Source organism: Chinchilla lanigera, unplaced genomic scaffold, assembly GCF_000276665.1.
Source record: "Chinchilla lanigera isolate Chin_1 unplaced genomic scaffold, ChiLan1.0 scaffold00051, whole genome shotgun sequence".
Taxonomy (NCBI): domain Eukaryota; kingdom Metazoa; phylum Chordata; class Mammalia; order Rodentia; family Chinchillidae; genus Chinchilla; species Chinchilla lanigera.
In genome coordinates this window covers 16,892,952-16,914,229 of record NW_004955452.1, presented here as the reverse complement: position 1 = coordinate 16,914,229, position 21,278 = coordinate 16,892,952, and the positions used below count along the sequence as shown (strand labels likewise).

General features: G+C 39.8%; 1 protein-coding gene across 1 annotated transcript in view; it reads right to left on the bottom strand.

Annotated features, from left to right (window-relative positions):
• Macf1 (microtubule-actin crosslinking factor 1) overlaps positions 1 to 21,278 on the bottom strand; it is a gene marked incomplete in the record, with an annotated part of 341,157 nt that overhangs the window by 111,711 nt on the left and 208,168 nt on the right. Inside the window, 12 exon segments of the mRNA XM_013519481.1 lie at positions 3,068 to 3,385; positions 3,676 to 3,884; positions 5,079 to 5,202; positions 5,470 to 5,646; positions 6,596 to 7,114; positions 9,668 to 9,892; positions 11,014 to 11,247; positions 13,115 to 13,264; positions 15,470 to 15,703; positions 17,717 to 17,866; positions 17,953 to 18,168; positions 20,319 to 20,468. Of these exon segments, the coding sequence (XP_013374935.1) occupies positions 3,068 to 3,385; positions 3,676 to 3,884; positions 5,079 to 5,202; positions 5,470 to 5,646; positions 6,596 to 7,114; positions 9,668 to 9,892; positions 11,014 to 11,247; positions 13,115 to 13,264; positions 15,470 to 15,703; positions 17,717 to 17,866; positions 17,953 to 18,168; positions 20,319 to 20,468 (2,706 nt within the window).

Below are 21,278 nucleotides of genomic sequence, written 5' to 3'. Positions count from 1 at the left end.
GTGTGTGATACTGGATTAAGAGTGTGATAACAAGATTAGTACACTGATTGGTTTAGCATAGTGGCTGAATGGATTTACTGAAAACAGACGCCCCATTCTGGGTGTGAGTGGCACCAACTAATAGGCTTGTAGCCTGGATGAAAGATGAAGGGAAACAAGGAAGGGAGGCTCACTGTTGCTGCTTCCTAACTCCTGCCTGCCACAGTATGGAGTTTCTCTTCTGCCATGCTACTCTGCCTTGGAGCCTGCTGACTATGGAATGAAACCTCTACAAACTGAGCTAAAATAAACCCTTCCTCCTTTTATTGTGGATACTGGGTATTTTGCCCCAGCAACAAGAAAGTAACCAAGACAGACATTTTAACAAGTTGTATTGTGAACAACCAGATAGATCTTGGAAAGAGATATAGAAATAACTAAAACCACACTTGGATATGTTTCACCTATTATACTAACAAAATTTCGTATAAATGATATTTTTTTTTCTTTTTGAGACAGGGTCCTGCTATGTAGGGCTACCCTTGAACTCACTATGTAGCCCAGACCGGCCTTGAACTCACAGCAATTCTCCTGCCTCAGCCTCCCAAGTGTTGAGATTGCAGATGTGCACTACCATGCCCAGCTATACTAGCAAAATTTGAAAAGCTTGATAACATATTATTGGAGAGACTTTAAGAGAAACAGATTCACAGATACTGATAGCAGGGGATACAAAATGGTACAATCCCAAAGAATACAAATCTGGCTGTATTTAAAAAAACACACTGCGTGTATCTGTTTGTGGAACTAGGGACTGAACTCAGGGCCTTCACATTGAGCTATATTCTAAGGCTTTTATTTCTTTTAAGACAGGGTCATGTTAAGTTGCCCAGGTTGGGCTTGGACTTTCGATCTGTCTCAGCCTCCCAGAATGCTGGGATTATAGATGTATAGCGATCACACCAAACTACGTTTACTTTTCAATGCAATTCCACTCTAGAAATTTATTCATAAAATACTTTCAATTATATGGAAGAAAATGAACATAGTTATAATGAATTATATAATTTGGGTCTTTTGTTGTGGTTGTTGTTATTGTTTTGAGACAGGACCTTATTATGTAGTCTAGGTTGGCCTTGAATTGACTATGTAGCTCAGCCTAGCCTTCAACTCAAGGCGATCCTCCTGCCTCAGCCTTCTGAGTCCTGGGATTATAGGTGTGTGCCACCACACCAGGCCTAGCACAATTTTGGAAACTACAGGAAGCTCTACATGTGTAAGAGTCTCACTGAATAAACTATTATGTATCTGTAAGAGTAAGTATTTTTAAAAATGACTATTTTATGAATGGATATTTAATGATTTCCAGGAAATTTAGTATAAGGACAAAATGCAAAAGGATTCTACAATATACTCTTCTTTTTTTGTAAGAAAGAATGAGAAGCATATGCTCATTTTGGGAAAAGAAAAATGAACTTGTAATTCATTAGCATCAGGGTAGGTGAAGATGGAATGGAAAACACAGAAAAGAGAATGCCTTTTGAGCTGTATTAATGATTTACATACTTAAGAATAAAATTGTACCAAAAGAGATAAAAATCTTCAACTCTTTTTAGTATGTTGTTGGTGGAGATACTAGTGTGAGTCCAAAGTTCTTTTTGATTTATTACCGGATAAGGGCAATGTATTAGAGTTGTTTGGAACTAGGGTTCTCCCTGTAGGAAAGAAGATACAAATGAGACATGGAGGAACCCTGTGGTATTTAGTTGGTGTTAGATTATTAGCGTGATCTCATGATATAAAAAAATATGCACAAATATTAGCTAACATTATCTAGTGAAAGGACCTTGAAAAAATATGATGCCAGGATTCAGATTTTGGTCTGCTAATACTATTCCCCACAACAAAAGTGGGGCTTTTTGGAGAAAAAGTTGATTTCAGGTATGGGACAAGGATATTACAAAGTGAGCCTCAGCTATTTTTATTTACGTTTTGTTTTTTTGGAGATAGGGTCTCACTATACAGTTCAGACTAGTCTTGAACACACTGTGTAGCCCAGGCTGGCCTCAAACTCATGGAGATCATCTTGCCTCAACTCAGTCTCCCATGTGCTGCGATTGTAGCTATGTGTCACCACACCAGGCTTCTGAACTATCTTATTTGAGAAGACTGTAAGTATAGTTGTATGCCGATAAAGATATGTCAAAAAGACATAAAGGTTCCCACTGACCAAATTTGGGGAAACTTTCCATTTCAAAAAGATATTATGAATGTAAGAGCTCATAATGGTACCATCTCTCTTTTATATTTCCATAAAAATAAAACAACAACTGCTGAGTCTAGGTGAAAAGTATACTAATATTTATCAGACCAGTCCTTCTACTTCTTTGTAACTTTGAAATTATTCAAAACAAATCCTCAAAATTTAGGAAACAAAACAAAGCAGTGAGCTATCATTTCAAAACGAAACAAGCCTCACTAGAAAACCTCAAAGCAGTGATGTAGGAATACTGAAGTACTACAGATTGGGATGTGGGCTGCCATAACCTCAAATAGGAGCTCAGACTAGTCACTACTTACTCTAATTAAGTATATGCATATACTATGACCCAGCAGCTATCCACCTGGGTATTTATTTTGGTTAGCCATTAATACTTTTCACCAAATATTTCTATCTCTGTATCTCTAGGTACATGGGAGGATTACATTTCCTAACTCCCTGAAAAAGTTAAGTGAGGGCATGTGAAACCTGCTTTGACTGATGAAGTATAAATGCCTATGCTGTACTCTCATCCCGCTGCAACAGTATACAGGAATGCTTCTGTCAGGGTGAAATCTGTCAACAGGTGAGATGAGTATGCCAGCTGATTTGGGTTGAAATGTAGTATGAGTGAAAATTAATTTAGGCTTTTTTTTTTTTTTAAAGCATCTAGTTTACAGGATGCCGGTGGTAGTTCTCCATGATGATCTGTATCTAACTGGTACGGTATATGCTCAGTAAATGTTGGTCTCTCCCCTTTATTCTGCCAACAGATATCCTTACCTGGATATATCCTTACTGGATATACCAGGTAAGGTATATCCTTACCTGGATCTGCTGGGAGAAATGTGCAATATCTTGATCTGGCTGATTCCCAGAGGCCAACATCCGACTTTTACTTTCCATGAACTGCTGTAGCTTGTCAGAGAGCTGTTCAAACATCTCTGTCTGGGGAAGGAGCTTCTTCAAGGTGCTCTCCTTTTCTTGCTGCTGTAGTAGCAGCTGTTCAAAGCGCTGGTTCACCTCCACCAGTTTGCCCTGTAGCACCGCTGCTGTGGTACTGTCTGCTGTCTCCATGAACTGGGTCACCATCTCATGGGTGGCCTCCAAGCTGCTCTTTTGCCTAGCAATGTCCTGCTTTAATTTCTGATATAAAGAACAAAGCTGTCAGCTTTTGACTCACTTATGCCAGGATACCTAAGCTACAAATTAATAATCTTTAACAACTCCACATTCACCTCTCCAGGGCAATGCACTCTACCACTAAGCTAGACTAGACTCCAGTAGTAGAAATATCATTACATGGATTAGTCCTCATCTCTAACTCTTATTAGAACATTCACAGGCGTGAGTTTCCTCCTGCTACTTTTTCCAAAGTTATGTTAATTTACAGCCCATGGCAAACATCCTCTGTGCTCTCAGGATGCAGGTCTTACCATATTATTGGCCAAGGCTTCTTGGATGACTCCTGATGACAGGGATGTCACCTGCTCCCCTTCCAGGTTTTGTTCAACTTCTCTGATGGATTGTAGTAGGCTTTCCAGGCTTTCCTGGACACTCTGCGACTGAGCAATCGCCTTCTGCAGCAGAGCAGAGCGCTCAGCCAGAGTGCAGGAAAGGCTCTGGAACTGGCCTAGGATGGAATCTGGAAAATGAAGGATGTGAGAAGAAAGAGTAGGAGTAAATATTACTTTTGGTTTCTGCTTTTACAAAATAACATGTTTAAAATGTACATGTTAATTGTAATAATAACTGACAGTAACACAAATAGAAGGAATATGCTTGAGATACATTAGTATTACAGCCAAATTTAACAAGCATTAGTCATTTAGCATAAGTATAAGAAATTGTGCTAGATGTGAAAGACTAAAGATAATTAAGACTTGGGATGAAAGATCTTTAAGCAAAATTAAAAGAAGAAAAAGATAATTAGCACTCTAGTCTCTGTTCTCTACAAACTTAAGGTTCTAAAGCATGGCCAGAGGATGGCAAATCCTAAATAGGCATAAAAATAAAATTGTAAGTGCTTTATTGGTAAGAGAAGTATGTCCTAAAGAAACTCAGAAGGATAATCACTACTTTTTTTTTTCTTTTGAGGGATGAGGGTGATGGTTAGGAAGTAACCTCTCAGGTACATTTCCCTCTTCTGTTTGTCTCTCTATCTTTTGGATAAGTTACACATACAGAAAGTGTATAATAATGTTTTGAGATATACAAATGCATTATGGAATGGCTAACTCAACTTCTTTGATAAATACATTAGATACTTCTCACTTTTTGTGGTGAGAACAATTAAAATCTACTCTCACAGCAAATTTTATGCATATAATATACTGTTATTAATTATAGTTGCCATGATATACCCTCAGCTACATCTTGAAGCATGAACAAAACTTTATTATGCGTGGTATACATGAAACACATGCTAGCAGCGAAGCAACAGGAAAAACTTCAAAGGTAATGTAATACAGAAATAACTGGTTTACTTGGGAAATAAAAGAAGCAGGGCGCGGCTAGAAGGTAGATGCCTGGGAAAAATGGCTGAAGCCAGACTATGAATGCCTTTCAACAGCTTAAAAAGAAAATTAACTGGAAGATTAGCTACTTGATCAAAGTCTATGGCTATTCATGGCTATAACATCAGCTTCTAACTAAGCACCCAGATACATGCATGATATAATGTGCTATGTCAGTGGTGGTGAAAATATGGCACATATGCTTCAGTGGGCTGTTTGTTGGTATTGAAAGCTCTAAAATACTCGCCATCACTGTGCAGTCTTGAAGAACAGAGGCCATTTCTAGAAATTAAGGAAACAACATTGCTGCCCCTACTTCATACCTTTAGTTTCTTGAACATGCTTAGTGTCCAGGGCTGGCTCCCCTTCAATTTCCATGAAGTCATCAGCTACTTTTTGGAGCTTTTCTACAGGAACTTGGTGCTCAGCCAGTTCCTCTTGCAACTTCTGCTTATCCATGAAAAAATACAAAAGAACATCTAATTGAGCAATTAAAGCTAATTCTAGGAAGCTAGAACTACTAAGCAGTTTTATAAATAATTCTCTTTATTATCAGCCATAGATATTAGAATAAAGTGTTTAGGGGCCAGATCTTCTCCAAGACATCCCATCTACCACCTTTAATCTATACAAGTACTGGTTTTTCTTTGGAATACTCTAAGCCATGTGATCTAAGGCCTTGATGCTGTGATCACGGTCTGTGTTCAGGCTTACCTTTGTCACTGCAAGTTGCTGTTGCAGGACTCCAGGGTCAGAAGCAACAGTTTCTGAGAGAAGCTTCTTCACATTAGCCTCACAAGCCTGCATCCAGGACTGCAGACTGTCAGTGCTGCTCTGGAATTGCTGATACTGGCCTAGCAGCAAGTTCAAGTGAGAGCCCAATTGTGTACACTGTGTCAACGAAAGAAAAAAAGCAGACCTAAAACGTTAGGCCAAAGGCAGCAGCTTCCTGAGCAGAGCCCAAAGAAAGAGGCCTAGGACTAGGGATGTATCTCAGTGGTAGAGCACTTGCATATATAAGGCCCTGGGTTTAGTCTCCAGTACTGCAAAATGACACCCCCTCCTCAAGAAAGGGGCTTGGTTGCTATTTGTCACAAATTAGTGTCAGGAACACTGGATAGATAGGTATCCTCAGCTCCTAACCAAAGGAGGGGTCCTCACTATTCCTCATTGTTTACCCTTCTTTTATACCCTGGAAGACTTAATGAGTTGTATGACAAGCCATCACAGAAATTTACATCAGGTTGCAGGCAAAGTCAGGGACAAAGGTACAAAAAGAGTTCCTCTTTGGGGATTAGAGATATTGGCAGAAAGCATGACAGGTAAGAATTGACTAGATTCTAAGTTTTAGGAGGGAGAGGGAATTCTCTGGATAGGGAAGAAGATAAGGATTCACTCTCCATGCTCTGTCCAGGAAGGAAGACTGCAGTTAAAGTTTTCTCACATTATGTGTCTTGGGAGCCCACAGTGCTGGTCAAGATACCAGACAGAAAGTACATCCACCTTCACCACTGGTGTGAGACATACTCCCCGCACTGCTAGAATCAAGTGTTAGCCCACTGGCCTACACATTATGCATGTTTTTGTATAGTTCATAAAAACTTTCTGCCTGTGGTCTATATACAGTTTGCCCTCTGTGTTCCAGGGTACTTATATTGAGGCCCATTATTGTTACCCTACAGGCTGACAGGATCTATCCTTACTATATTTTTTTTTCTTGATACTGGGAATTGCACTGAGCTACATTCCCACCCTCAGACCGTTAAAGTTGAGATCCCCCTGGCTTAGTCTCCTAGAGTGCTGGGACTATAGGCATGAACCACCACACCCACTGCCTTACCTTCGAGTGGAGAGCAGTATATCTTTCTGTTGTATCCTTCAGCCTCTCCTTCACTAAACTGCTAGTTGTTGATGGTTCTTTGTTTTCCTCAGAGCTGTTTTCTGCATCCAAGACTTTTTGCCCTGAGATAGTCACAAATCTTAAGTCTCCTTTGTGGGAAATGACATCCTCTGAGAAGCTTCCCTGCTGCTTTAGCAAGGAAGGCAGTGCTTCAGGGCCAATGCCTCTCTTATGCATGTTCTCCAGCTCTTTCTCAGACCGCTCCAGCCAGCATTCAAATTCTCTGTGGTCCTGCAGGAATTTCTGCAGCTCATCCCGCAGCGTCTGCACCTGCTTTAGCTCTGCCTCAGACCGTGCCAAAGAAGTTGCATATTGCTCCTTAAGATCTCCTAGCTTCTCTTGCAGCTTCTGTTGTTCCTCAGGTGTGAGGTTGTGGCCATGCTGCTCCAGAAAAGCCTGAGCTGATTGGGTGGCCAGAACGAAATTTTGCTGCTGGGACAGTAACTCTTGGTGATGGGCCTGGTGAGTAAACCCCCAACCAGAACAAAGGAAAATCAGTAAGGAAACTTGAATAACTTGGTAATGTCTACAGCTACAGGTGGAAAGGTTTCTGTCTCTACTTCAACAGGACAACGTAGGTGAAGTAAGATACGTGAATACCAAAAGACATTATATATCTTGACTAAAGTATTACAGATGGCTAAGGGTCAGAAATGTGACTAGAACTTGACTCTCTTAATGGCCAACTAGTACCTATCTACAGTAATGGCAGGGATGAGTATCTAGGTAAGCCATAGCATGACAATATAAAAACACAAATACTTAGCTGTGAAATACATCACTCATATGTCCATGAGGACCTTCTACTAGGAAAGGACTTGAAAATTAATTCATTAAATAGAATACATTTCTGGACCTCATAGGTAATTTGCATTTTTATTTTTTATTTTTATTATTGTAGTGGCTTTTATAGACTTTTTTTGGATAGTACTGGGGAATAAACCTACATCCTCACGTATGATAGGCAAGTAGTTCTGCCACTGCTACACACCTAGTTTTGTACTTTTTTATCTGAATGTGCTATGTCTATGTACCCTTTTTTCTATTCTAGTGTATAAATGTGGGGTTTTGTTTTGAAACATGTTCTTCCAGAGCCTAACAAAAAACAGTGGGAGTTCAATCAGTGCTCGTGACTATGTATATTTATACGCAACTATCTAAAGCAGAACTATAGCCTAGTTTTCTTCAGAATACTATTTAGTTAGCAACCTGACAGTCTCAGTGTCTCACATCATCTCAGCAAAGCTAGAGATACCCTCCTTGAAATAGTAAAGGGAAGTACCACAGCTTTGTCTGTACACCGCCCACATGTCTCAGGTTCCAACACATCACCCATGAGTAAGGTGGTTTCCTTCCTGAGATGCAGATGCTACCTGGCTAGGCTGACTGTAGCCAGCAAGAGGTTCTACGATATACCAGAACCATCTCTGTTCTGTGTTACTGTAAGAGCACCAGGGCTTTGGGAAGCACTACAGTAGATCTTCCAAGTACATACACGGTAAGCAAGAGGCAGAAATCCTATTAATACAAAATACAGAAGTGAACCACACAAGTTTCTCAGCAATATTCCCAGTAAGCCAAATTACAAAGGTGTCAAAGTTAGTTACACTGTAGTGTTTTCATCCTGGTATTTTTTGTTTGCTTGTTTACTTTTTGTTTTTACATTGCCTTCTGAACACTAGAATTGAAAGTAGAAACCATTTCTTTCTCTCCTTTTATCTCTACCTGTTAGTCCCCTAGCATGTGGAGGACTAACTTCAGGGAGGAGTAAGGAGTGCTTCCTAGAGAAAGTAAGTTAAGTTCTGAAGAACAAATAAAAGAAGTGAGAACAAATAAATATTAGCTAAAACAGGACCCCTTTCTTCCTTTTTTTCTTCTTGGTTTTTCGTGACAGGGTCTGTCTATGTAGCTCAGGCTAGCCTCAAATTCACTATGCAGCCCAGGGTGGTCTTGAACTTGCAGATAATCCCCCTACCTTACCCTCCTGAGTGGATTACAGGCATATGCCACCATGCCCGGCTTTCCTTACTCTCTACACCAGAGAGACTAAGAAGATCCCAAGAGCATGCAAACGTTAAGGAGAATGATAACACAACACAGTTGATCACCTGAAAGGTATCAGTGGCTAGAGACTCAAGTGTGAAGCAAGGGGAGAGATGAGGCCATATGAGAAAGGTAGTAAACCATGTTTTAACCAGAGGGGCTGTAAACCACATTTAAAAAGTTTAGTTTTCATTTGAGGATAACAGAGTACCATTAAAAGGGTTGAGTAGGAATATAGCATTTTTAGAAAGATCATTTAGTGGCACAGGGAATAGAATCAAGTGGCAAGAAAAATAGAAGTTACTAAAATAATAATGTGAAAACTGATAATGGCTAAACTACAGTACTTCAATAGAGATGATGCAGTCTGGATAACTCTGGAAGAGATACAGGAAGCATAGGATTTGATGAAAAGACTCAATACAAATAGTGAAGGAAAGAGGAATTTAGGGTGACATCTACTTCAGGCAATTAGGTGAGAAGATACGAGAAAACATTTCTTTAGGAAGGGAGGTATAGCAGGAAATAGAAATTTCATTTTCTGGTTAAGGTGCTTGTAGTTCCAGATTACAAAGAGAAGGATGAATTTATAAACTATTTTAAAACTCAGGACTGGTATCAGAGCTGAAGAGAAATCTATATATGAAATTAACGAGCGCACCTGGTAACTAAAGTGTTCTGAGCCAGTGAGACTACCCACAGAAAGTAATTCCGAAAGAGAAAAAGGACAGAGGCTTAACAGTAGTACCTCAAAAACCAGCCAGAGGGAAAGAAGGGTGATCAAGCAGAGTGGCAGAACCAAGGTAGAAAGTATTTCAAGAGCAACAGGCAATAGTCTCCAAGCCACTGGAACATCAAAAAAGACAAAACAGAGTAGCGCTCACTGGACTTAGGGGAAAGGAGCTTGTGGTGATGTGCCCAGGGTGGAGGAGACTCCCCTAGCATGTGGAGGACAAGCCGATACCTCACCTTCATCTTCTCACACTGCCTGTCCAGATTCTCTGGGGCATGGTTCACCCCCATGTGGCCGTCAGTGGTATCCAAAGATCCTTGTGCGGGGCTAGCTCCAGAAAGCTGCTTCGTTCCTGGAAAGGTGGTCTGTAGCTGTCCACCCGATGAGCCCATGGAAGTCACCCAATTCAAGAGAGCATCAATCTTACTCTGGTTCTCTGCCAGTTCCTTTGCTGCTTTACTCTGAAAGCCATAGAATTAGTCTAGTGAGAAGACATCAGTCAACTATTAAACCACCTGTTAAGTAAAGGTGGTGAGATTCTTGCTGAAGAAAGAGCTGCTCTAATTCTGGGTATATAAACAGTCTGTACACATACAAAAACTAATACCTTCTAAAATCCATTGAACATAGTTATTTAAAATAATGTCTAGCTTTCATCTATATCCCACTGCTTCAAGAATAAAAAGGAATACTAAATCCCAGGATTTAAAGACTTTATTAAGCCATCACTTAGTCTTACTAACCCACTAAGATTTCACAGAATCCTTTCATGGTATGTGAAAGTAATATATTTGTTTGGCAGAATAAGAAATAGCATAGTCACATTCAGTTATCTGGTTGTTATTCCCTATAAGAAAAGCAGACTTCTTTCATCCTTATCTTAGTCAAATGGAACTCTCAGTTCTGAAACTTGCCTCCTGAATTTCTATTTACTAGATCTTCAAGTATTTTAGTTAATTAAATGGGACATGCCAAGTTACACATTCATGGATTTCAAAATTCCTTTACAGGGAGCTTATTTTCCTTTCCCATGCTCTCTGTCTCCCTCAGTGCCGCAGCCGAAGGCTGAACGAAGGATTCAATGTAATCTGCCACAGCCGCCACAGGGACCGAGGACTGCTCAAGACTTTACTCTCCCTTTGGTTTCTCTTGGTGCCACAAGTCACACCGTAGCTGTAGACACAACTGGAGATAACTTGAGGTAAACTAAGACATCGCAGATATTTTCCCTAGTATCTTAGATCACCAATCTAGACCTGTGTTACAAATATAATATTTGATTTTTTCCTCTCTTAGGGTAATATCTTACCTAAGTTCTTTCAATTAGCCAGAGTACTGCATATACACATAGCAAGATTATTCTGTTTGGTCGCCCTTTTTTTGGTAATACGTACTTCTTGCTAGTATTCCTAACGTGAATCTTTGGAGTGTTTCTTGTAAAAAGACAGACTGACAGATCTGCTTCTTAAGCAGCCTTCCTTTGTGACTTTATGCTCCCTATAAGGCAGTTTCCCCTCACCTTTTATACAGGTACAAAAGTTTTATTTTGGCAAAACATCAAGCGTTAGAGCAGTGTGGTCACCTTTTCAGTCTCCTGCTGCAAGGCTGAGCTAACTGCTTCCTCCAACTCCTTCTGGGCCACCCGGGTCTGTTCCTGGAGAGCTTCATATTGCTCCTTAGCCTGGTGAAGCTTTTCCTGAAGAGCTGTCAACTCCTGAGGGTTCAGTTTGGTCTGGTTCTCTTCCAGGAACACTTCAGTGTCTTTGACAACAGTGGTAAATGCAGTGGCATGATTCTGAATATCATCTTGCAAATCCTTAACACATGAAAAGAGGGATGGCATGGTCTTCAATTTTAGTGTAAGGATGAAATGGCTAGATGGACATATCTATACATAGTTTCCAACTAAAATTTATTTAAGGTTTACACCTAAACTAATGAAAGACATTTTAAAATAATTAATTTTCTAGACAAATATTTAGTGCAGACAAAAAGCAAGTTGCCCATAAATGTTGAATAGCAGAGCTTTCCATTTTGCAGTGAGTTCTTCACAAAGTGATAATTTATTTATTAATTTTGAGACAGTCTCTCTACATGGTTCAAGCTAGCCTTGAACTCACAGCGACCCTCCTGCCTCTGCCTCCCTAGTGCTGGGATTACAGGTGTATGCCACACACCTGGTTATTTTGTATTTTTGTTCAATGTTTGCTTTTGCTTTTTTGAGACAGGGTCTTGCTATGTAGTTCAAGCTGGCCTTGAACTGACTATATCCCCCAGGCTGCTGGCCTCCGAACCATGGCAATCTTCCTGCCTCAGCCTCCCAAGTGCTGAGATTACAGGTGTGCATCACCACGCCCAGTGAGATCATTCCTTCCATAAAGAGATGACGGCATGATTCTAGCAAAGCCAAAGCCTGCTCGTTGTTTTATATGGTAATCTCCCTTCTCTGCAGCTTCATTCTCCAAGGTTTCAGTTAATTATGGTCAACCATGGTCCAAAATATTGAACAGAAGATTCCAGAAATAATTCGTAAGTTTTAAATAGTGTGCCATTCTGAGTAGTGTGGTGATTCTCATTCCATTCCGCTCTGTGCAGACCAGGATACAAATCATCCTTTTATCCAGGGCATCCATACTATATATGCTATCCACCAGTTAGTCACTTGGTAGCTGCCTTGATTATCAGACAACCTGTTGATAACAGTGCTTGTGTTCTAGGAACCCTTATTTTACACAGTAATGGCCCCAAAGTGCCACAGTAATGTTCTTTATTACAGTATATTGCTACAATTGTTCTACTTTATGTTAATTTTTGTTTTAATATCTTACTGTGTCTCATTTATAAATTAAAGTTTACTGCAGTTAGATATGTACAGGCAAAGTATTATGCAGGTTCATTACTATCTGTGGCTTCAGGCATGCACTGGATGTACTAGAGCACACCCCTGCAGGCTAAGGGAAAACTGCTGCACTCTCTGGGCTCCCAATCCGCCCTGTTATGGTCTACAAAGCCCAATGTGATATGGGTCCCACCTATTTTTCCCCACTTCACTAAGCTTCTTAATTCTTTGCAGCCCAACTGAAAAGCTTTCTTTCCTTTTTTTGGTTGAGGGGCAGGGGAGAAAGGGCCGCTACTGGGGACTGTGACCAGGGCCTTTGCACTGAGCTACATCCCCAGCTCTTTTATATTTTACTTTGAAACAGGGTCTCACTAAGTCATTAAATTACTTGGGCTGGGCTCAAACTTGTGACCCTCCTGAGGCTGGGATTACAGGCATGCAGCACATGCTCTGCTTCTTTCAGTTCTTAATATGTTGGGCCCAATCCCATTCCCACTTCAAAACCAATGACAAGCCTCTGGTTGGTCTCTGTTCTTCTTCCCAGTCCTTGATGCACTCACCCTTCCATGGCTTCCACTTCTCAGTTTAACACTTCTTCAAGGTAACCTTATCTCAAATACTAGACTAGACTGGGTGTCTCTGGTATGTGTTTTCATTAAATTTCAAGATACCACATTCATTAGATGTTCATTTTTGTGAATAACTTCTGTAACTATCTGTCTCCCTCACCAAACTGTGAGCTTCATGAAGGCATGAATGATGTCTGTTTACCCCGATGCTGGCACAGTGCAGCCTTTATACATATTAGTTAAAGGAATGAAAAAAATGAGTAACTCACACTAACCTTCAAGTCACTTTGGTTCTTCTGCAAAGCAGAAAGTTCCTGCTGGGAGGCTCTGCCCTGGTGGCTCACCAGTGCTCTTTCCGCCTGTCCTACCCAGCTGCATAGATCCTCTAGTTTCTGATGACAGGTATTTTGTTGTTTCTGCAGAGTCTATTTAAAATGTAAAGGAGTCAAGAGACAATTAAAAACTCTCAATTTACATATACATATAACTCCCTGAAATGTAGAACAAGATTATATCTTAAGGGTAGAAAAGTTGGTGGAAGCCTAGTACAGGAAAAGGCACAGAAACCACATTCAGGAAGCTCCCCTTCTTCGACAGTCTATTGATCTGGCCTATGGATGGGATGACAAATGGGCAGTTTCAGAAAAGAATGCTTGTGAAGTTTGGGTCTAGGAGCTCCTCTGCCAGACTGCTATTATTACCTTTGGAAATGGAAAATACTGAAAACCATGATTGTGGTAATGACAATAAATCAGTGGTTCTCATTAATTCCTTCTCTAGAACCAGGTGATCTGCTGTATATTAAGGTCAAAACATGGAAAATTAGAAGAATGGGAATAGAAAAATAAATCAAAGACCTGAATAATTCATAAGCTAATAGAGCTTAATAATTAAGTTGACATTATAAGTGAAATGCCTCCAAGTTGCAAGGACCCAAAACATAGGATGCTTATGTGCCAGGCATAAGAAGTTTGACTTTGGCTATTTTAAGAAGGAAACTGCCCAAGAAAAGCTCCTGGCTCAGTCCTTGAAGTGGCTACACTTACACCTTACTTCAAGGAAAAAGGCAGGCCCTAGGAGAGAGATCGAATATGTTTCTGTGCCTAAGCCTTTCCCCAGACTCATTTTAGTTGCATGACACTGAAGCACCTATTTGAGCAATTGAGCATGATGTGTTCTCCTGACATCCTTCTAAAACCATTTTCCACCAGTTTCTGCCTTCTGATGGTGTTTTAGTCACCTGCACTTACAAACAGGTGCCCAATTTGGCCCTCTCTCCCCCTCTTTAGAACAAATAGAAGGGCTCTGGAAGAGAACTCCTAAGAGCTCTTCAGCTGTAAAACAGGATCTTCATGGGTTAGGATGGGTGCAGACTGAATCTGAAAAAAGCAAAGCAAACAAGTTAACACACAAACATACACATGCGTTCAGGGCAAATATAGAGAGAAGCAGAGCATTTCTGACAATAACAAGGTTAATAAACATTGTGGAATTAATTTTGTGCTCAGGGAGAATATTCACACGCAGTTTTATCACTAGCTGCAGTTCAGAGGCCTACTTTGGATCTGGGCTGGGTCTTTAGGTAACTGAGACCAGTCTACTTCATTAAGTATCCACAGGCTACACCATTCTATATAAATTACTGCATTAAGGCATTGTGCATGTTCCAATTTGGAAGGTAACAAAGTAATTCATTAGGATTTTCTCAATGTCAATACAGTTCAAACATCTGACCAGTAGTAGGGGACATGTGGTACTGACTAACCTAATTTCCTTTAAGACTAACTCAAAAGTGCAAATTATATTTTGCACAATATTTAATAAAGGAGTCCCTGAGACAGATTTGCTGGTGACAATGACAATTCTAACATTTTGCCATATGCCAACTTACTGTTCAAAAAGCAGAAGAAACAGAAACATCACTCAAGGTATTCTAAGATTATGATGTTATTATTAATGCATCTATGTTGAGTTTGAGTTTGTTGTGATGGAAGATGGTAGGAAGGTTATTAGAGTTTTTAAAAAAATTGTATCATCCCTGATTCCATACACTGTTTTCCATGACTGACTAAGTACCAGAACTATAATATGAAGAAAGTTGCTAAAAAAAATTTAAAAACTGTTAATAAATTACTATAATTCTAATAAAAAATGTCCTTGTCAGCTGTTTGAAGATTATCAAGAAATCTTATTGTAAAGCATTTGAACAGCTCTAGACCAAAACTGATTTTCAGAACTATTCTTGGCATGAGTTCAGAGTATCCTGATGTTCTTTACAGCCCTTAAGAGAGAAAAAGGAAAGTAATGGGAAGAAGGGGCTTGCTATTATGATTTTCCTTCAAAGACACAGTGAGGGTACAGCCTCATGAAAATGAAAACACTTGCATATACAATCACACACGAACACACATATATTCTCTCACATAAACACAAAACCAAAAACATGGCAAGAGAAACAGCCAGAAAAGCTTCCTCCAGGGCCAGAACCATACTGGCCTAAATGACACGAAATTTCAAAACTGGTAATGCCAGGGCTGCAGGAAATCATACTGTACATGGAAGCTGACCAGAAAATCCCAAAACAGAAAACATCCCAGAACAAAAGAGCCCAGCTGCTGGTTCAGTCTGACCTTAACCTGGGCTTCCTGCTGCATTTGTTGAAGGCGACCCTGCAAGGCATCCATCTGAGCTGCAATACAGTCCACAAGGTCCTGGAAGGACCTCTGCAATTCATTCAGAAGCTTCAGCATCTGTCGATTCTGCTGAGGGGACAAGTCCTGTGCATGCTCAGCGATAAAGAACTGAATATCAAAAGCAAGAGCATCCAGCTGAGATTTCCTTTCGGCCAAGGGCTGCTTCAAATCCTAAGGTCAGTAGGGAAAGGAAAAAAAGAAAACGAAAGAAAACTTCTATTTCCCCTTCCAAGAAAAAGCTGTCGATTCTAATCAAGAATCAAGAAAATGAGATGATAACTTCCTCTATCTTTATAATTGGCACTGATGATCCTAGGGTAAACTAGCATTGGAAGTCTCTCTTCACTTTTGGTTCTTTCAAATTCCTCACAAATACAATTAAGAGTGTTCACTTCAGCAGCACACACAATAAGTGCAATTAAGTTTCATTTACTAGACCTTGATTTTGAAATGCAGTAAGTTTTCAATTACTTACGGTAACAACTGTACTACTGCTAATCTTTTTGAAAAGTTTTGGAAAACACAGCATGAATTGTTTGTCTAAGATATATCTCATCTCATTGTACTTTCCTAGGTCCAAATATCTACTTGTATTTATACAGCAGTGAATTACTGGCAGGCTAGCACTGAGAAAATATATAACATTTGATTTTTAGAGTAAACAAATGCTATTATACATTTTTAAACTATCAAGGATTATAGATTATAGTCAGATTTTCTTATAAGATAGTTATTGTTCCCTTAAAGTAGCAGAAACTGTCCAAACAATGAAGTCATCTGTTTTTAGACAATTAAAATCATGTAATTTCCTCATAAACACTTAGTGGTCATCAACTATATTATAAAATAAAATATTCTGTAATACAGTTATTATTATTGTGCAATAAAAACAGGATATCGGGTCAGGGATATAGCTCAGAGGCATAAGCCTGAGGTCATGAGTTTGGTTCCTGGTACCAAAAACAAAACAAACCCCCCTCCCCGCAGAAAAAACAAAAAAGAAAACAGGACATCTATGAGCACAAAGGTCTTAAATTACTACTAAGAAAACAAGCATTAGACTGCCATTCTCTTCCTAGAAGAAAATGCACAGAAGTTACAACTGGCGGAGGGCCTCAGTGCATGAGATGCTCTGTGTTTAAATGTCACATTATATCAGAGGAATTATTTTCCCACTTGCTTTTTTATAGTATTTTGAAGAAAATCTGCTCCTCTCTCCCCCAGCAATATCTCTGGGTAAAGAATCTGAAAGAAGGATGTAGGTCAACTCTTACAACATAAAGATGGAGAAGGAGGTCACATACAAGGTCGAGCAGTGACATACCTTTATGTCTGCTTTTCTTAACACTGGGGAAAGAAGAGGAGGAGGGGACACCTCTAGTTCATCCTGACTTTCTAAAGAGTTTGAGTGGGACCTGTCTTTATAGCATAAGGTGGATAAACCAATGAATATTATCTGATGTAACATTAAGTGTAACAATAACAAAAGTAACAATGTTAAAGAAAAACTCCCTGGATTTACTGCAGAACTATTCTCTCATTGACTAATAAGAAGAATCAATTAATTTGGAACTTAAGAAAAAAGAAAAACATCTCTCCAGATCAGAGGGTCAGGAAACTATGGTTCCCTAGCTAAATCTGGCCTGCAAAGCCCAAAATATGTATTATGTGGCTCTTTTAAACAAAAGTTTGGCAATTTATGCTGTAGGTCGCTGAACAAAAACTCTCCTGAAACTGGTGCGTGTGTGCACATGTGCATGCACATATATGTATAAGATTGGATTTTCGGCAAAGAGAAATAGATCCTAGATAATCAATTATAAAGATTATGAAGAGAAGATGCAGTTGATAACAACAGGCCATTCTGTAGACTGTTTCTCAGAGAGAAGCTGAATGGGAAAATAATCATTATTATTAATCATAAGCTCCAGGAAGATGACTACTTAAACAACTATATACAGCTGACTTTACTGAAAGGGAAAAGACAAGTTTGTCCTCTACTGAAAAGGAAAGCACTGGCTTATCAAACTTGTGCTATAAAGACAGGTCCCACTCAAACTCTTCACAAAGTCAAGAGGAATTAGAGATACCCCTCCTCCTCTTTACTGAAATGAAAAACAAAAATAAAACCTGTACAACTTAAAGGACAAATAAAGCATGCTTGGGAATGGGTGGAGAGCTTACTTTATACTGCTGGAGAGCATGACTCAGGCTGTCGACATCTATTTCACTGTCACACTGTTTGTTGTTCAGAATAACACTGGTACTGCCAACCCAGGCTCTCAGATCTTGAAGTTTGCCTTCCAGCTGCATGTGCTGATTTAACACTGTGGTCTAAGAAATAAATAGCAAGTCAGGTTAGAAAACTCTCCCAGACTGCCAGGCTTTAAGAGCTTTTATGAATAAAAACAAGATACTACCTTTTCTACTTCCACAGCATTCTGGAGATGGAGCAGTCTGGTGCTCCAAGCGTTGCTCACAGAGCTGAGAGACTTCTGAAGATTCTTGGCATCTTTCTCTAGAGCTTTCAACAGCTGAGCAGGGACTTCTTGAGGCTGGCTGACAATAATCTGGTTCACACATTCCAATTCCTGACTCACCAAAGTGGACAGGTCCTGTAGCTCCCTGTCTAATACCTGAGGGATAGACTGGAGTTAACTTCAAAATTAAAACCAGCAATCTTGCCATCTGAGAATCAGCTGTGAACACACCTCTCTTGCCTCGTGTCTGCACAGAAATTTAGGGCTCAGAAAATGTTTTTATGTACATTCACCAGTTTACCAGTTCTTACAATCACTAATTCATGAGGTCAGCATGACGGACATTATTATTCTGGGTTTATAAAAGAGATGCCTCAGCACTTAACAATACTTTTTTTTTTTTTTTTGCCTGAGGCCACCTAGCTGGAGCCAGGACTTGGATTCAGGTCTTCAGACTTTGTGTAGTGTGTATCCTCCAGTATAACTTGCTGCCTCTCTGACAGTGGTATTATTCTTTTCCCCACGAGCTGCGATGCATAATTAGTGTACTGCAAAATAAGTTGATCAAAATAACAATTCTTCTGCTCCACACCACAAGGGAACAGAACCAAAGAACATATCCAAAGATATCCCAACAAAGAGCCTTCCCGATCAGCTGATTTATAATATTCTGGTCCTCAACAGAGAAGCTAGAAATGAGTATGAAATAGCTTGGTAGTTTTTATGAATATAACCTCATTTCCCAATGAGTCAATGCCCAAGACCATACTCTGTACACTGAGAAGACTGGTAAACCTCTATGTCTGTCACAATTGTAACTCTGACCCTGTGATGGCTCTGAGCCTTTAACTTCAACGAAACAGCAGCTCCTCCTCCCTCTTAAGGCTGCCTTTCTACATTCTCAGGAGCCTGACTCTCAGTTTTCACCTCCTCTCTCCTCTAAATTCAAGTTCTCCTCCCACTGAAAATGTGGTTCTCTTTTCACAGCTAAAAAACCCATTCAGAACATTCCTCTGCTGGGTTATCTCTTCTGGCTAGTGTCCTACCTCTTTCATGATGGCACTACAAAGCTTCTGGAAAGAATACTCGATAGTAACTATCTCCACCTTCCAATCTGAGCTAGTTAATATCTCACTCCACTGAAACTCTAGTAAGATCGCCAACGACATTCAGGCACTCACTTCTCTCTTCAGTCCTCAGTTTAGTCCCTGTGCGGTAGTTAATTCTGTTCAGTCCCCTCTTCCCTGAGTCTCCTTGTTGGTTTCTGTGAGGCTAGTGTTTCCTGGTAGTCTTAGAAAAACTAAAATTTAAAAAACTAAACTAATTTCATTTCTGAAATGTAAAGTGAGATTTTTCCAAAAAAAAAAAAAAAAAAGCACAGATACTGGTTTCCCCAGATGGAAAATAAAACTGTAACTCAAGCCAGGAATGGTGGTGGACGCCTATAATCCCTGCACTCCAGAAGCTAAGGCAGCAGGACTGGTGTGAGTTAGAGGCCAGCCCGCGCTACACAGAGTTCAAGGCCAGCCTGAATTACATAGGGACACCCTGTCTCAAAAAACCAAAACCACAACAAATAAAATTCATACAATTCAGGCCAGATGTGATGGCACATGCCTGTAATCCCATCACCCAGGAGGCTGAGGCAGAAGGATCACTGTGAGTTCCAGGCCAGCATGGGCTAAAGTGAGTTCAACGCCATCCTGAACTGTATAGTAAAACCCTGTCTCAAAAAGACCAAAAAAAAAAAGAAGAAAGCTACAACTCAAAGGACAAATAAAGTGTGCTTGGGAATAGGTAGACAGTTTATCTCATACCAACAGACGGAGAAGAGACTGTTCTCAGATTTTTGTTTTCTATTGGTGTTTCTGAAAAAAGTTTTCTTCCTGAAGAGTTTCTATTTTGTCAGTCACTTTTTCTTTGTTTTTAGTCTTTTGTATTAGAAAGTTATATGCTTACATCTGAAAGTAATTCCCTAAAAAGCTGCCGACAACTACATGCAGACTGCAGTTTTCACTGAGGGTGATGGTGGTAGATCCCGCAGCTGGGAAACTGCTCACCAGTTGGCCTTACATCATCAATCCAAGATAGATAACAAATGTCTTACCAAAGTTTATTCAAGTTTGTCCATCACACATCTTGTCTAGTCTGATCAAAGCTAGCCCCACAATATCTAATAAGAGTCTGAGACTCTTTACCCTGGAATGGAGAATTAGGCAGGTTCTTTTAAGCCTTGGAAACTTTAAGAAAGATCGGGGCAGCTAATTTGAAGCCAGCGGGCCTGGTGGAAGTCTCTGGCAACTTACCTTCGCCTGACACACCAGGTCCTTTAATTCTGCCAGGTTAAGTTCCAAAGGTTGAATCTGTTTGGTCCTCATTTCAATGTCCCGTAACAGAGACAGATAGGACACCAGCTTCTCATCATGTTCTAAACAGAGTTGCCGGTTAAACACATTCTGTGGAGCCAAAAAGAAAACTTTTAGTTGCAGCATTCTCCTTTAAGTAGGCTTTTAAAGTGGGTAGTTACTTACTAGACAAACAGCAAGAAGTAATTTTTACTAAACATAAGATAGGGTTAAATTAAATGTTATTTTGTCCAAGTCAATCCAAATAAATAGATAAGTGATTTTATTAATTCCCTCAGAGAGTAAAAGTCCATAATTATTAACTGAGAAGCATCATTTTAGCATCACTTCCGAAAGCTATTCTGATTTCAATTAGCATTATCCCAGCACTTCAAATTAGCACTACATTAGCGTCTAATTTAAAATCCTAGGTTCAGGATGTAGCTCAGTGGTAGAGCACTTCCTAGCAAGCCCTGGCATCAATCGTGAGCACCACAAAAAGCAGGCAAATAAAAAAAAAAAAAAAAAAAGAACTTTAAATTTCACTAGGTGTGGTAGCACACACCTGTAATCCCAACACTTGGGAGGAAGGAGGATTATGGTGAGTTTGAGGCCAGCCTGGGCTACAAAGTGAGCTCAAGGCTGGCCTGAACTGCACAAGACCCTGTCTCAAAAAGACAAAAACCAAAACAAAACGAAGCAAAAAAACCCCTGCAAATTTCAAAAACACATTCAGAATCAGTGAATACCTAATTTTCTAACAATTACATATAAACAGATCACGATAAACAAAGTTATATCTTAAAAAGAATTATGTAGTGTTCTCTAAATCTATTGGAAGAGAAAGTAGGTAAAAACCTCGAAGACATAGGGGTAGGCAGAGAGTTCATGAATAAAAACCAAATTGCACGTGAAACACTT